The sequence below is a fragment of the Haliotis rufescens genome, unplaced genomic scaffold (genome assembly GCF_023055435.1).
Source record: "Haliotis rufescens isolate VD_foot unplaced genomic scaffold, xgHalRufe1.0.p SCAF_14, whole genome shotgun sequence".
NCBI lineage: Eukaryota > Metazoa > Mollusca > Gastropoda > Lepetellida > Haliotidae > Haliotis > Haliotis rufescens.
In genome coordinates, this window is record NW_025963824.1 from 23,196,863 (window position 1) to 23,211,175 (window position 14,313).

The window sequence follows — 14,313 nt, forward strand, 5'->3', positions numbered from 1 at the left end:
TGTACGTCATTATTTCCCTAGGGGAGATCCATGTGGGTCTGTCAGTATTTCCCTAGGGGAGATCCATGTTGGTCAATATTTCCCTAGGGGGGTTCTATGTAGATCGTATTTCGCTTGGGGAGATCCATGTAGATCAGTATTTCCCTAGGGGAGATCCATGTGTGTCTGTCAGTATTTCCCTAGGGGAGATCCATGTAGGTCAGTATTTCCCTAGGGGAGATCCATGTAGGTCAATATTTCCCTAGGGAGGTTCTATGTAGATCATATTTCGCTTGGGGAGATCCATGTAGGTCAGTATTTGCCTAGGGGAGATCCATGTGGGTCTGTCAGTATTTCCCTAGTGGAGATCCATGTAGGTCAGTGTTTCCCTAGGATGGTGTGAGATATTGCTTATAATATCAACCACTGGTTTTTCTTGCCAAGACTTGATTATTTTCAGGCTGACATGATATAGCTGTAATATTGCTGACTGTGATGTAGGGCATTATTAAATGTCTCATATGTTGCCCACTAAACCTGAAGTAGGTCACAGAGGTTAGCCTGGCACTCCCAGTTTCATGCCTTGAACCAGCAAAAAGTATTGCTCACTTATAGATTTGGTAGGTTAATCCCTGATTGACAATGTTGATCATTTCAGGTGAATATGACAAGCCAATATTTGGCGTACCTTTGGCGCTGTCCGTGGAAAGGAACAAGTCACATGATGGAATAGAACTCCCGGCAATATTCCGGGAATGTGTTGACTATATAGAGGAACATGGTGAGTGACAAGTGCTTGTGAGGATGTGTGTTGTATTCTTTGACAAAATAACTTACCCCCCAAGTTTGAGCAATATTTATTCACCTATAACTTGGAAAATCTTCTATTTTTAAACTTATCCTATCTCACAGTATGCGTTTCATCCTTCTTCTTTGATCCTGGTGTGGAAACGATCCATAAACAAGTTTCCTGCTTCAAAAAAACACCTCACCAAAACACATCCCAGTTGTCCCCATGGCCACTCCCATAAACTATGGGTTGTGCTGCAACTGGATCCTATGCGACTTGATCACATAACGTTCCCAGCATACTCATTCTCTTCTTCATCTGCTTGGTTTGAAGACGTGTTTGATTTGAAGAGAATTATATTTAGTTTTGTTTAGTCTGTCTCAATAAACATCAAACGAGAAGGTTACTTTGGACAGTACACTATTATCCTACTTGTCAGAAGTCAGAAACCTCAGCCCTTATGTTGCGATTGTCGTGGCCAATGCACAAACAAAGACTATTGTAAACAGTGCATCAACCTCTCTGAGTCACACTTTCGACTTTACACTCGTAAATGTCAGAAACGGACTACTGATCACCATTCTAAGTCTATATCTAAAGAAATGGCCCATCATCGGCTAAGAAACCTAAACAAACTATGTTATCAGCTATAATATCCCCTGTCTCGTCATCGACTAAGACTTTCCGTAGAGGTGGATATTGTACTGTCTCTTTCCTCATGGTTGATCTCTCCACCTCCTCACGGAGGTTTAGGGGACTAGATCGTCGGCAGTGTTCCCGTTTACAGGTAGTTACAAGTCTTTAACCCAAAAGACCAACTCACTCACTAACTCTAGGTAAGGCAGCACTATTCCCATGCTTGTGGGTTTGAACAAAATGATAAACAACTAAAACCTGCAGCATTTAGGGCCTTCCTCCCACATGAAGCTGACATGCCATGATATTACTGAAATACTGTTCAACGTGGCATTAAACCTCACTCACTCACTCACTCACTCACCCACCCGCCCACTCACTCACTCACTCACTCACTCACTCACTCACTCACTCACTCACTCACTCACTCACTCACTCACTCACTCTGCTGTGCAGGTCTGTCGTGTGAGGGCATCTACCGGATCTCTGGCGTCAAGTCGAAGGTGCAGCACCTGAAGGACTGCTACAACAAGGGGGTGCCGGCGTACCTCCAGGAGCATGAGCCCAACGTGGTGGCCAGCCTCCTCAAGCAGTTCCTCCGTGACCTCCCAGAACCCGTCCTAACTACCGCCAGCATGCCCAAGTTTGAAGAAGCTTCAAGTAAGTATTTAAAGTACACTTATAGTGATTGATCTGAGATTCCAAACTACCAGTCAGTTTCTTTTGCAAGCCATTGCCATCGTGCCATTGGGAAACAATTGTTATTTTGTTTAAACTTAGGATTTTTATTTGTTCTTATTATACCCCCAACCTAAAAGAGTATATAGTTATACCAAGGAATTCCTTCCTTCCGTCCTTCCAATGACATTTTTTGGGGTGACCTATAACTTGAAAACTACAACATAGATACTTTTCAGACTAGGTGAACACTTTTTATACATACAGGAGAGGTGTGGTGTGAGGTTTGGTTTCAATATTTGGGTTTTCTGAAAACATACAGCTTGTTTCTCAGTTTTTGACTCTGAATATTTTTACTTTGACATTTGTGTGACCTATAACTTGAAAACTACTTGAAAACTAGATTCTTTTTATTATTTAGGGAACAGTTTCCATACTAATTAATAGAAGAGGTGCAATGTGCAAAGTTTAATTTTGATATGTGTATTTTCTGAGGAAACAACAATCAAACAGACAAACATACTTAAAGTGACATTTCTTACTACAGAATTTATTACAAAGGTGTTTCAAAGACTTTGAAAGCATTTTTATTGAAGGAACATACATGCACACATCCAATAGCAATATGGCCAAAGGTATCCGGTAAAATGTGTTCCCAGGCAATGTCTTTTTAAATTTTTTGTGGAGCCTATTTTGATTATAACAAGTTACTTTGTTGTTAATTTTCCACCCATAGGGGGAACTATAATGTTTTAGTTTGGGGTGGCTTTTCTTTAACTGATATGGAAGGGCCTGAGAGCAAGTAATGTGCTTGTTCTTTAGTTGTTAGGTTTGTCAGCAGCAAACCCATGCTCAATGATTTCGCCAAAGTGGCATATGTCTAATATCTGCATCACTTTGTGCTCTCCTCTCACATCAAGATAAAACACAGTGGTATAATTTAAATACTGCTCTACCAAAATAGCTTTTACATTGTAGCCATCAAGAATGAGAAGCGGCGTATCGAGCAGTTCAAGAAGTTGATAGAGGAGCTGCCTATTTGTAACCGACTCTTGCTGTCCTGGATGATTGTACACATGACACACATCATTGAGCTGGTGAGTCACACACATTGTACACACGACACACATCATTGAGCTGGTGAGTCACACACATTGTACAAATGACACACATCATTGAGCTGGTGAGTCACACACATTGTACACACGACACACATCATTGCGCTGGTGAGTCACACACATTGTACACATGACACACATCATTGAGCTGGTGAGTCACACACATTGTACACACGACACACATCATTGCGCTGGTGAGTCACACACATTGTACACATGACACACATCATTGAGCTGGTGAGTCACACACATTGTACACATGACACACATCATTGAGCTGGTGAGTCACACACATTGTACACACGACACACATCATTGAGCTGGTGAGTCACACACATTGTACACACAACACACATCATTGAGCTGGTGAGTCACACATTGTACACATGACACACATCATTGAGCTGGTGAGTCACACACATTGTACACATGACACACATCATTGAGCTGGTGAGTCACACACATTGTACAGATGACACACGTCATTGAGCTGGTGAGTCACACACATTGTACACACGACACACATCATTGAGCTGGTGAGTCACACACATTGTACACACGACACACATCATTGAGCTGGTGAGTCACACACATTGTACAGATGACACACATCATTGAGCTGGTGAGTCACACACATTGTACAGATGACACACATCATTGAGCTGGTGAGTCACACACATTGTACACATGACACACATCATTGAGCTGGTGAGTCACACACATTGTACACACGACACATCATTGAGTTGGTGGGTCACACACATTGTACACACGACACATTATTGAGCTGGTGAGTCACACACATTGTACACATGACACACGACACATTATTGAGTTGGTGAGTCACACACATTGTACACACGACACATTATTGAGCTGGTGAGTCACACACATTGTACACACGACACATTATTGAGCTGATGGTTCACACACATTGTACACACGACACATTATTAAGCTGGTGGGTCACACACATTGTACACACGACACATTATTGAGCTGGTGGGTCACACACATTGTACACACGACACATCATTGAGCTGGTGAGTCACACACATTGTACACACGACACATTATTGAGCTGGTGGGTCACACACATTGTACACACGACACATCATTGAGTTGGTGAGTCACACACATTGTACACACGACACATAATTGAGTTGGTGAGTCACACACATTGTACACACGACACATCATTGAGTTGGTGAGTCACACACATTGTACACACGACACATTATTGAGCTGGTGGGTCACACACATTGTACACACGACACATTATTGAGCTGGTGAGTCACACACATTGTACACACGACACATCATTGAGTTGGTGAGTCACACACATTGTACACATGACACACGTCATTTAGCTGGTGAGTCACACACATTGTACACATGACACACATCATTTAGCTGGTGAGTCACACACATTGTACACATGACACACATCATTTAGCTGGTGAGTCACACACATTGTACACACGACACATCATTGAGCTGGTGAGTCACACACATTGTACACACGACACATTATTGAGCTGGTGGGTCACACACATTGTACACACGACACATCATTGAGTTGGTGAGTCACACACATTGTACACACGACACATAATTGAGTTGGTGAGTCACACACATTGTACACACGACACATCATTGAGCTGGTGAGTCACACACATTGTACACACGACACATCATTGAGTTGGTGAGTCACACACATTGTACACACGACACATTATTGAGCTGGTGGGTCACACACATTGTACACACGACACATTATTGAGTTGGTGAGTCACACACATTTCACACACGACACATTATTGAGCTGGTGAGTCACACACATTGTACACATGACACATCATTGAGTTGGTGAGTCACACACATTGTACACACGACACATTATTGAGCTGGTGGGTTGACACATAGCATTGAAAGTCAAGACCTCTGACATAAATAGTCATGTACTGTGTAGCAAAAATAATTTTGTCATAAGATAATTATGAGAACAATAATTTATATGAGATGGCATGTAAGCAGTAAAACTATTTTACTCAAACAAAATAATTTTCAATTATACCTCTTGCAAAGACTAAATTGAATTATTTAAGCATGCCCAAAATATTCCATGACATGCAAATGTGTTTTTCCTTCTTTGTTCTGATACAATATTGGCATTGCTGTTTTCACATGTTCCATCAGTCAAAAGCTTTCATCTTCCCGAAGCAAGGGCGTTAACTGACTGTAAAAGTCCAGTTACCACCCTTGCCGAACATGGCTGGAATTATTGAGTCATATTTTGGCTGGACTAACAGGTCATAGAAGGGACATAACTCATAATCGCCACTGGTGGCACCACGATCAAACCCAGAAATTTCATCCTAGTTCGGCAAGGGTGGAAACTTGACTTTTATAGTCAGTTTATTCCCTTGCCTTGGGAAGATGAAAGCTATGCACCAATAATACTTGGTAAATATTCTTAGCGAATTGAAACTATGAAAATATTATTGCTACACTCAAATTAAATGAACGTCAGCAGAGATAAAATTGTATGTCCCATGACTGCAGGTCAGGAATGTGTCATCAGTCAGACTACTAGTCACCTTCATTCAGCTTGTGATGCTATGTTTTACACTCACTCACTCACTCACTCACTCACTCACTCACTCACTCACTCACTCACTCACTCACTCACTCACTCACTCACTCACTCACTCACTCACTCACTCACTCACTCACTCACTCTGATATTTGCAGCAAAAGCAGAACAAGATGACGCTCCAGAACGTGTCGATCGTGCTGAGTCCAACCATGCAGATCAGTCACCGCGTCCTCAACATCCTCTTCACATATGCCGGACAGCTGTTTGCTGACACCATCGTCAAGAGGTACGTCACTCCCTAGCCAGGCAGTAACTGTAGCAGATTGTATCTTGGTTCCATGGTAATATGACATTTTGTGCGAATGCTGAGATTTGCTCACACCATTTCTCAAAAGGTACATGCTCCAATTCACTATCCATACATTGTTTGGTTGCCCCTGCAAAATATGACTTTCCCTATATGTCCGAGATTTGCCCATACAATTTCTCAAAAGGTACATGCTCCAATTCACTATCCATACATTGTTTGGTTGCCCCTGCAAAATATGACTTGCCCTATATGTCCGAGATTTGCCCATACAATTTCTCAAAAGGTACATGCTCCAATTCACTATCCATACATTGTTTGGTTGCCCCTGCAAAATATGACTTTCCCTATATGTCCGAGATTTGCCCATACAATTTCTCAAAAGGTACATGCTCCAATTCACTATCCATACATTGTTTGGTTGCCCCTGCAAAATATGACTTTCCCTATATGTCCGAGATTTGCCCATACAATTTCTCAAAAGGTACATGCTCCAATTCACTATCCATACATTGTTTGGTTGCCCCTGCAAAATATGACTTTCCCTATATGTCCGAGATTTGCCCATACAATTTCTCAAAAGGTACATGCTCCAATTCACTATCCATACATTGTTTGGTTGCCCCTGCAAAATATGACTTTCCCTATATGTCCGAGATTTGCCCATACAATTTCTCAAAAGGTACATGCTCCAATTCACTATCCATACATTGTTTGGTTGCCCCTGCAAAATATGACTTTCCCTATATGTCCGAGATTTGCCTATACAATTTCTCAAAAGGTACATGCTCCAATTCACTATCCATACATTGTTTGGTTGCCCCTGCAAAATATGACTTTCCCTATATGTCCGAGATTTGCCCATACAATTTCTCAAAAGGTACATGCTCCAATTCACTATCCATACATTGTTTGGTTGCCCCTGCAAAATATGACTTGCCCTATATCTCTGAGATTTGCCCATACAATTTCTCAAAAGGTACATGCTCCAATTCACTATCCATACATTGTTTGGTTGCCCCTGCAAAATATGACTTGCCCTATATCTCTGAGATTTAACCCCTCAGTTTCTCTAAAGTTACATGCTTTCTTGGTGCCTCCTTAAAATAGGCGCAGATAACTGCAGGTTTGCTGATGCTACTGTAATACTAATACATTACTGTTTTGTTATAGTAATACAATGGAAATCACACAGAGACACAACTTTTTAATGAGCAAAGTCAGACCATTTGTTTGAGGCACTGCAAATCCCTACACAGAGTTAAATCCTTTGGCCCCAAAATATCCTCTTGTAGTAAGTTATAAATGATCCCATATCTATGCTTGTGGGTCACCTGGAAATGTTATGTTTGTGCCAAACTTCCATCCTACTTGAAACTGATAGGCCCTGATATACTGAAATACTGTTCAAAGCAATGTTGAACCTAGAGTGCCACACGGACTTGAAAGGTCCAAGGTTGAATTTGGAATCTGTCTTGAAACTGGATGTTGTGCCTTGAACACGTTGAAAAGGCCTTCAATTTTCTTAACTTGCCCCATCTCAAGAAATAACTTACCTTAAATCATAGTTTGAAAAATAACCTTTGAAATCTTTTAAATCTGTATGAGAACTATTTATGGTCAGTAACCAGAGTTATCTCCCTTCCAGTTAATGGAGTTATAATTTAAAATCAATAAGTAATTGAACAGAAAGCCAAGAGTGAAATGAAGTTATGTGTAACTAAATGTTTAGTTTGCATGGCCTTGAATTTTTAGGAGTGAGTCTTGGACAGGTCCTTGAAAAAGATTACAATGTTAGGGAATGAGCCTTGCAAAGAACGTGAAAAGGCCTTGAGTTTTGTGACCAAAATTCTGTACAAACACTTCCGTCTGTCACCCTAACTGTAAATGTGTCCAGCAGCAACTTGTCTGTTAAGGGGCAGTAGGGTAGTCTAGTGGTTAAAGCATTTGCTCGTCAGGCCAAAGACCCAGGTTCAATTCCCACATGGGTACAATGTGTGAAGTCCATTTCTGGTGACCCTCACGCTGGTATATAGCTTAAATGGTGTAAAACCTTCGGACTCTCTAGTTTATTAATGTGAAATTCTGCATGGACCCTGCCAACTCACTCACCCTTGCTCAGTGTGACCAGCATTACCTTCATCACTTGAGGCGATGGGGCAGCCTATCCATAGTCATAAAAGATTCCCTACATGGGTGTCCCCCACCGTCATGTGGCAGGAATATTGCTTGAAGTGATGTAAAACTCTACTAACTTGTTTCTTACAGATATGTACCCCCTCTGAAGCCGGCAACGTCCCGCTGGTCGCTGGAGCTGCCAGACAATCCAGCTGCCTTGGAAGAAGAGCTGGCCAAACAGGAGTCGCTGCTGAATGAGCTGCACCGCGAGCTGAATGCTGGCGTCACTGACTCGGACAAGGAGGAACAGCTGTGGGAGGTGCAGAGAGTGGTCACACAACTCAAGAGGAAGGTAGGACCAGCTTTCCATGTTGTCCCCACACCAGTAACCCTTTGAGTGTTCTATACAGTGTGTATTTGGAATGCAGAGAGTGGTCACACAACTCAAGAGGACTGCAATACTAGCATTCCAAATAACTTTTGCCTTTATCAGCAGATCCCCATTTATTACAGAGGTGATGGGGTGCTTGATCATGCTATTGGTTCAAGCATTTACTTACCATGCTGAAGATGTAAGTTTGATTCTACATATGGGTACAGTGTGAGAAGCCCATTCGTCCCAGGGATTATATGCCTGGAATACTCCTTAAATTTGAAACAACAATGATTGTTTGAGGGTTTATGACAAACAAAGAAATAAGATACAATTAGAAGTTGATGACATGCACCAAACCTTTTCCTGAGAAACTATTGCATGTTTTTTCAGTCTGTCTAAGGGCGTACCTAATGAAGATCATACAACAACATATTTAAGTCAACAAACATTTTCTCTTTCAGATAAAATTCGCAAAGAAAGCTGTTGAGGCTGCAGAAAAGAGAAGGAAAGACATTGAGAGCAAGAAACTGTCCACTCATCTCCCTGAAGAGGAGGAACTTGACCTCAGACCCAAGAAAGCTGAACCCAAAACGTCCACAAAAACTATGGAAACCGAGGAGAAAGAACAGCCAGATGAACCAAAGTCAAAAGAAGGAGAGAAATCTAAAAATGAGGCTCAAGTTCAGAAGGAGGCTGAATCTGAGAATGAGGATGAATCTCAAAAAGAGGCTCAAGCTCAAAAAGAAGCTGAAAAGGAGGAGAAAAAGATCAAAAGGCATTCTGGAGTGAAGGCAGGTACTAAAATAACAGTCGAAGCTGATGTGGTGAAGTCTGCTGAGGAGGAAACAGAAGAAACAGCAGAGGAAACAGTCGAGGAAACGAAAGAGGGGACAGAGGAAGAGCTTAAAAGTGAGGACAGAGGTGCGGAGGAGGAGAAAGATGAAGTCGAGAAGGTTGAAACGAAGGCTAAGAAAGTGAAAGAGACTGAGAAGGTGTCCCTTCATCCACATATTCACTTGTCTAGTGAGCCACTGAAGCCTATCAAGGCTGAACAGCCAGTAACGCCAAAGAAGGAAGAGACTGCGGACGACTCATTGAAGAAGTCCGTGGAGCTGAGGGAGTTGGAGGAAGAGCTACTCGGGGATGGGAAGACGGAGAAGAAAGTGAAGTTCACGGAGCAGGCGGAGGAACGGGTGATGGAAGAGGAGGAGGAGGAATCCGACCTATCAGAGACGGAGGTGGAAGTTGTTGATCAGGGTGAGTAGGGAGGGAAGAAAAGTAGTTATGAATCTTCACCTGCCTTGTGGGGATAGAATAGGTCCCAAGTTGCTATACGTAGTGACAAAACAGATCTTTTTCTCAGGCTCGGTGACGTGTGAGATTCTGTGTCATTGTCCCCCTGACAGGGTGGGTTATATTCCCATGGAGATTCTGGGCAAGAATATAGGTCCCCCGCAACCTATGCTTGTCATAAGAGGCGACAAAATGGAACGTGTGGTCAGGCTTTGTGACCTGGTTGATTGCATGTCATTGTATCTCAATTGAGTGGATCGATGCTCATAATCTCATTCACTGGATTGCGTGGTCTAGACTTGATTATTTACAGGCTGCCATCATACAGCTGAAATATTGCCGAGTGGAACCAGGGTCAAACAACAATGTAGCAGGAATGTTACTCTGTAGTAGCTGTATGAGTCTACTTGTCACACTTTGCTGTGACTGTTGTAGAGTGGGAGCCCATCGATGACGAGGAGATGCAGCGTCTGCTCGAGGAGGAAGAGGCCATGAAGATGGAGGAGGAGGAACTGCTTGCCATAGGTCAGTGGTGGGGGGAACTGCTTGATATAGGTCAATGGTAGGGGAACTGCTCGCTATGGGTAAGTGGTAGGGGAACTGCTCGCTATAGGTCAGTGGTAGGAGGAACTGCTCTCTATAGGTCAGTGGTAGGAGGAACTGCTTGCTATAGGTCAGTTGTAGGAGGAACTGCTCTCTATAGGTCAGTGGTAGGAGGAACTGCTCTCTATAGGTCAGTGGTGGGGGGAACTGCTCTCTGTAGGTCAGTGGTAGGGGGAACTGCTCGCTATAGGTCAGTGGTAGGGGGAACTGCTCGCTATTGGTCAGTGGTAGGAGGAACTGCTCTCTATAGGTCAGTGGTAGGGGAACTGCTCTCTATAGGTCAGTGGTAGGAGGAACTGCTCTCTATAGGTCAGTGGTAGGAGGAACTGCTCTCTATAGGTCAGTGGTAGGAGGAACTGCTTGCTATAGGTCAGTGGTAGGGGGAACTGCTCTCTATAGGTCAGTGGTAGGGGGAACTGCTCTCTATAGGTCAGTGGTAGGAGGAACAGCTCTCTATAGGTCAGTGGTAGGAGGAACTGCTTGCTCTAGGTCAGTGGTAGGAGGAACTGCTTGCTATAGGTCAGTGGTAGGAGGAACTGCTCTCTATAGGTCAGTGGTAGGAGGAACTGCTCTATAGGTCAGTGGTAGGAGGAACTGCTTGCTATAGGTCAGTGGTAGGAGGAACTGCTCTCTATAGGTCAGTGGTGGGGGGAACTGCTTGCTATAGGTCAGTGGTGGGGGGAACTGCTTGCTATAGGTCAGTGGTAGGAGGAACAGCTCTCTATAGATCAGTGGTAGGAGGAACTGCTTGCTATAGGTCAGTGGTAGGAGGAACTGCTTGCTATAGGTCAGTGGTAGGGGGAACTGCTCTCTATAGGTCAGTGGTAGGGGGAACTGCTCTCTATAGGTCAGTGGTAGGAGGAACAGCTCTCTATAGGTCAGTGGTAGGAGGAACTGCTTGCTCTAGGTCAGTGGTAGGAGGAACTGCTTGCTATAGGTCAGTGGTAGGAGGAACTGCTCTCTATAGGTCAGTGGTAGGAGGAACTGCTCTATAGGTCAGTGGTAGGAGGAACTGCTTGCTATAGGTCAGTGGTAGGAGGAACTGCTCTCTATAGGTCAGTGGTGGGGGGAACTGCTTGCTATAGGTCAGTGGTGGGGGGAACTGCTTGCTATAGGTCAGTGGTAGGAGGAACAGCTCTCTATAGATCAGTGGTAGGAGGAACTGCTTGCTATAGGTCAGTGGTAGGAGGAACAGCTCTCTATAGGTCAGTGGTAGGGGGAACTGCTTGCTATAGGTCAGTGGTAGGAGGAACTGCTTGCTATAGGTCAGTGGTGGGGGTAACTGCTCGCTATAGGTCAGTGGTAGGGGGAACTGCTCTCTATAGGTCAGTGGTAGGGGGATCTGCTCGCTATAGGTCAGTGGTAGGAGGAACTGCTCGCTATAGATCAGTGGTGGGGGGAACTGCTCTCTATAGGTCAGTGGTAGAAGGATCTGCTCGCTATAGATCAGTGGTGGGGGGAACTGCTCTCTATAGGTCAGTTGTAGGGGGAACTGCTCTCAACAGGTCAGTGGTAGGAGGATCTGCTCGCTATAGATCAGTGGTGGGGGGAACTGCTCTCTATAGGTCAGTGGTGGGGGGAACTGCTCTCTATAGGTCAGTTGTAGGGGGAACTGCTCTCTATAGGTCAGTGGTAGGAGGATCTGCTCGCTATAGATCAGTGGTGGGGGGAACTGCTCGATATAGGTCAGTGGTGGGGGGAACTGCTCTCTATAGGTCAGTGGTAGGAGGAACTGCTTGCTATAGGTCAGTGGTAGGGGTAACTGCTCTCTATAGGTCAGTGGTAGGAGGAACTGCTTGCTATAGGTCAGTGGTAGGAGGAACTGCTCTCTATAGGTCAGTGGTAGGGGAACTGCTCTCTATAGGTCAGTGGTAGGAGGAACTGCTCTCTATAGGTCAGTGGTAGGAGGAACTGCTCTCTATAGGTCAGTGGTAGGAGGAACTGCTTGCTATAGGTCAGTGGTAGGAGGAACTGCTCTCTATAGGTCAGTGGTAGGGGGAACTGCTCTCTATAGGTCAGTGGTAGGAGGAACTGCTCTCTATAGGTCAGTGGTAGGAGGAACTGCTTGCTCTAGGTCAGTGGTAGGAGGAACTGCTTGCTATAGGTCAGTGGTAGGAGGAACTGCTCTCTATAGGTCAGTGGTAGGAGGAACTGCTCTACAGGTCAGTGGTAGGAGGAACTGCTTGCTATAGGTCAGTGGTAGGAGGAACTGCTCTCTATAGGTCAGTGGTGGGGGGAACTGCTTGCTATAGGTCAGTGGTGGGGGGAACTGCTTGCTATAGGTCAGTGGTAGGAGGAACAGCTCTCTATAGATCAGTGGTAGGGGGAACTGCTTGCTATAGGTCAGTGGTAGGAGGAACTGCACTCTATAGGTCAGTGGTAGGAGGAACTGCTTGCTATAGGTCAGTGGTAGGGGTAACTGCTCTCTATAGGTCAGTGGTAGGAGGAACTGCTTGCTATAGGTCAGTGGTAGGAGGAACTGCTCTCTATAGGTCAGTGGTAGGGGAACTGCTCTCTATAGGTCAGTGGTAGGAGGAACTGCTCTCTATAGGTCAGTGGTAGGAGGAACTGCTCTCTATAGGTCAGTGGTAGGAGGAACTGCTTGCTATAGGTCAGTGGTAGGGGGAACTGCTCTCTATAGGTCAGTGGTAGGGGGAACTGCTCTCTATAGGTCAGTGGTAGGAGGAACTGCTCTCTATAGGTCAGGGGTAGGAGGAACTGCTTGCTCTAGGTCAGTGGTAGGAGGAACTGCTTGCTATAGGTCAGTGGTAGGAGGAACTGCTCTCTATAGGTCAGTGGTAGGAGGAACTGCTCTACAGGTCAGTGGTAGGAGGAACTGCTTGCTATAGGTCAGTGGTAGGAGGAACTGCTCTCTATAGGTCAGTGGTGGGGGGAACTGCTTGCTATAGGTCAGTGGTGGGGGGAACTGCTTGCTATAGGTCAGTGGTAGGAGGATCTGCTCGCTATAGATCAGTGGTTGGGGGAACGGCTCGATATAGGTCAGTGGTGGGGGGAACTGCTCGATATAGGTCAGTGGTAGGAGGAACTGCTCTCTATAGGTCAGTGGTGGGGGGAACTGCTCTCTAAAGGTCAGTGGTGGGGGGAACTGCTCTCTATAGGTCAGTGGTAAGGGGAACTGCTCTCTATAGGTCAGTGGTGGGGGGAACTGCTCGCTCTAGGTCAGTGGTAGGAGGAACTGCTCTCTATAGGTCAGTGGTAGGGGGAACTGCTCTCTATAGGTCAGTGGTAGGAGGAACTGCTCGCTCTAGTCAGTGGTAGAGGAAAGCTGCTCACCTGATAATTTGTTTCTGTTGTGTGTTGATACATGGACTGTCTCATTTAACTGAGAGGTTGGTCAGCTTTTTTTAGTGTAGGTAGAATCAGCTGTAGGCAGAATGAGTGCCACTTTAGGCAGAATGAGTGCCACTTTAGGTAGAATGAGTGCCACTTTAGGTAGAATTTGCTGTAGGCAGAATGAGGTGTCTCCATGATGAGTGGATGACAGTGTTGTATTTTGGCGACTCTTTGACTGTATTGTATATTGATGAATGGGCGATAGTGTTATATAATTATGACTGTTTCCCTGTGTAGGGGATGAGCTGAGACAAAAGATCGAGACCGAGCAGAGCGAGATCGAGCGCCTCCACCAGGAGATCCAGGAGTTACAGTACCTCCGACAAGACTCCGACCTCGAGGACCTCAGCTCCTCCTCCGAGAGCAGCTACGATAGTGAGGATGAGGACGACCTGCAGGACAGTCTCTGTCAGCTCATCCACGACAATGAAGACCTCGAGGTCAGTCACTCATTGAAGTAGG

At 44.8% G+C, this 14,313-nt stretch overlaps 1 protein-coding gene across 4 annotated transcripts in view; it reads left to right on the forward strand.

The window, feature by feature from the left end:
* LOC124131208 (ralA-binding protein 1-like) overlaps positions 1-14,313 on the forward strand; it is a 33,526-nt gene that overhangs the window by 13,160 nt on the left and 6,053 nt on the right. For all 4 annotated transcript variants that reach the window (XM_046494310.2, XM_046494311.2, XM_048395170.1 and 1 more), the window contains exons 6-13: positions 638-760; positions 1,862-2,065; positions 3,062-3,180; positions 5,956-6,086; positions 8,376-8,577; positions 9,063-9,858; positions 10,330-10,419; positions 14,089-14,291. In XM_046494310.2, the coding sequence (XP_046350266.2) occupies positions 638-760; positions 1,862-2,065; positions 3,062-3,180; positions 5,956-6,086; positions 8,376-8,577; positions 9,063-9,858; positions 10,330-10,419; positions 14,089-14,291 (1,868 nt within the window). The remainder of the gene's footprint in view (positions 1-637; positions 761-1,861; positions 2,066-3,061; positions 3,181-5,955; positions 6,087-8,375; positions 8,578-9,062; positions 9,859-10,329; positions 10,420-14,088; positions 14,292-14,313) is intronic.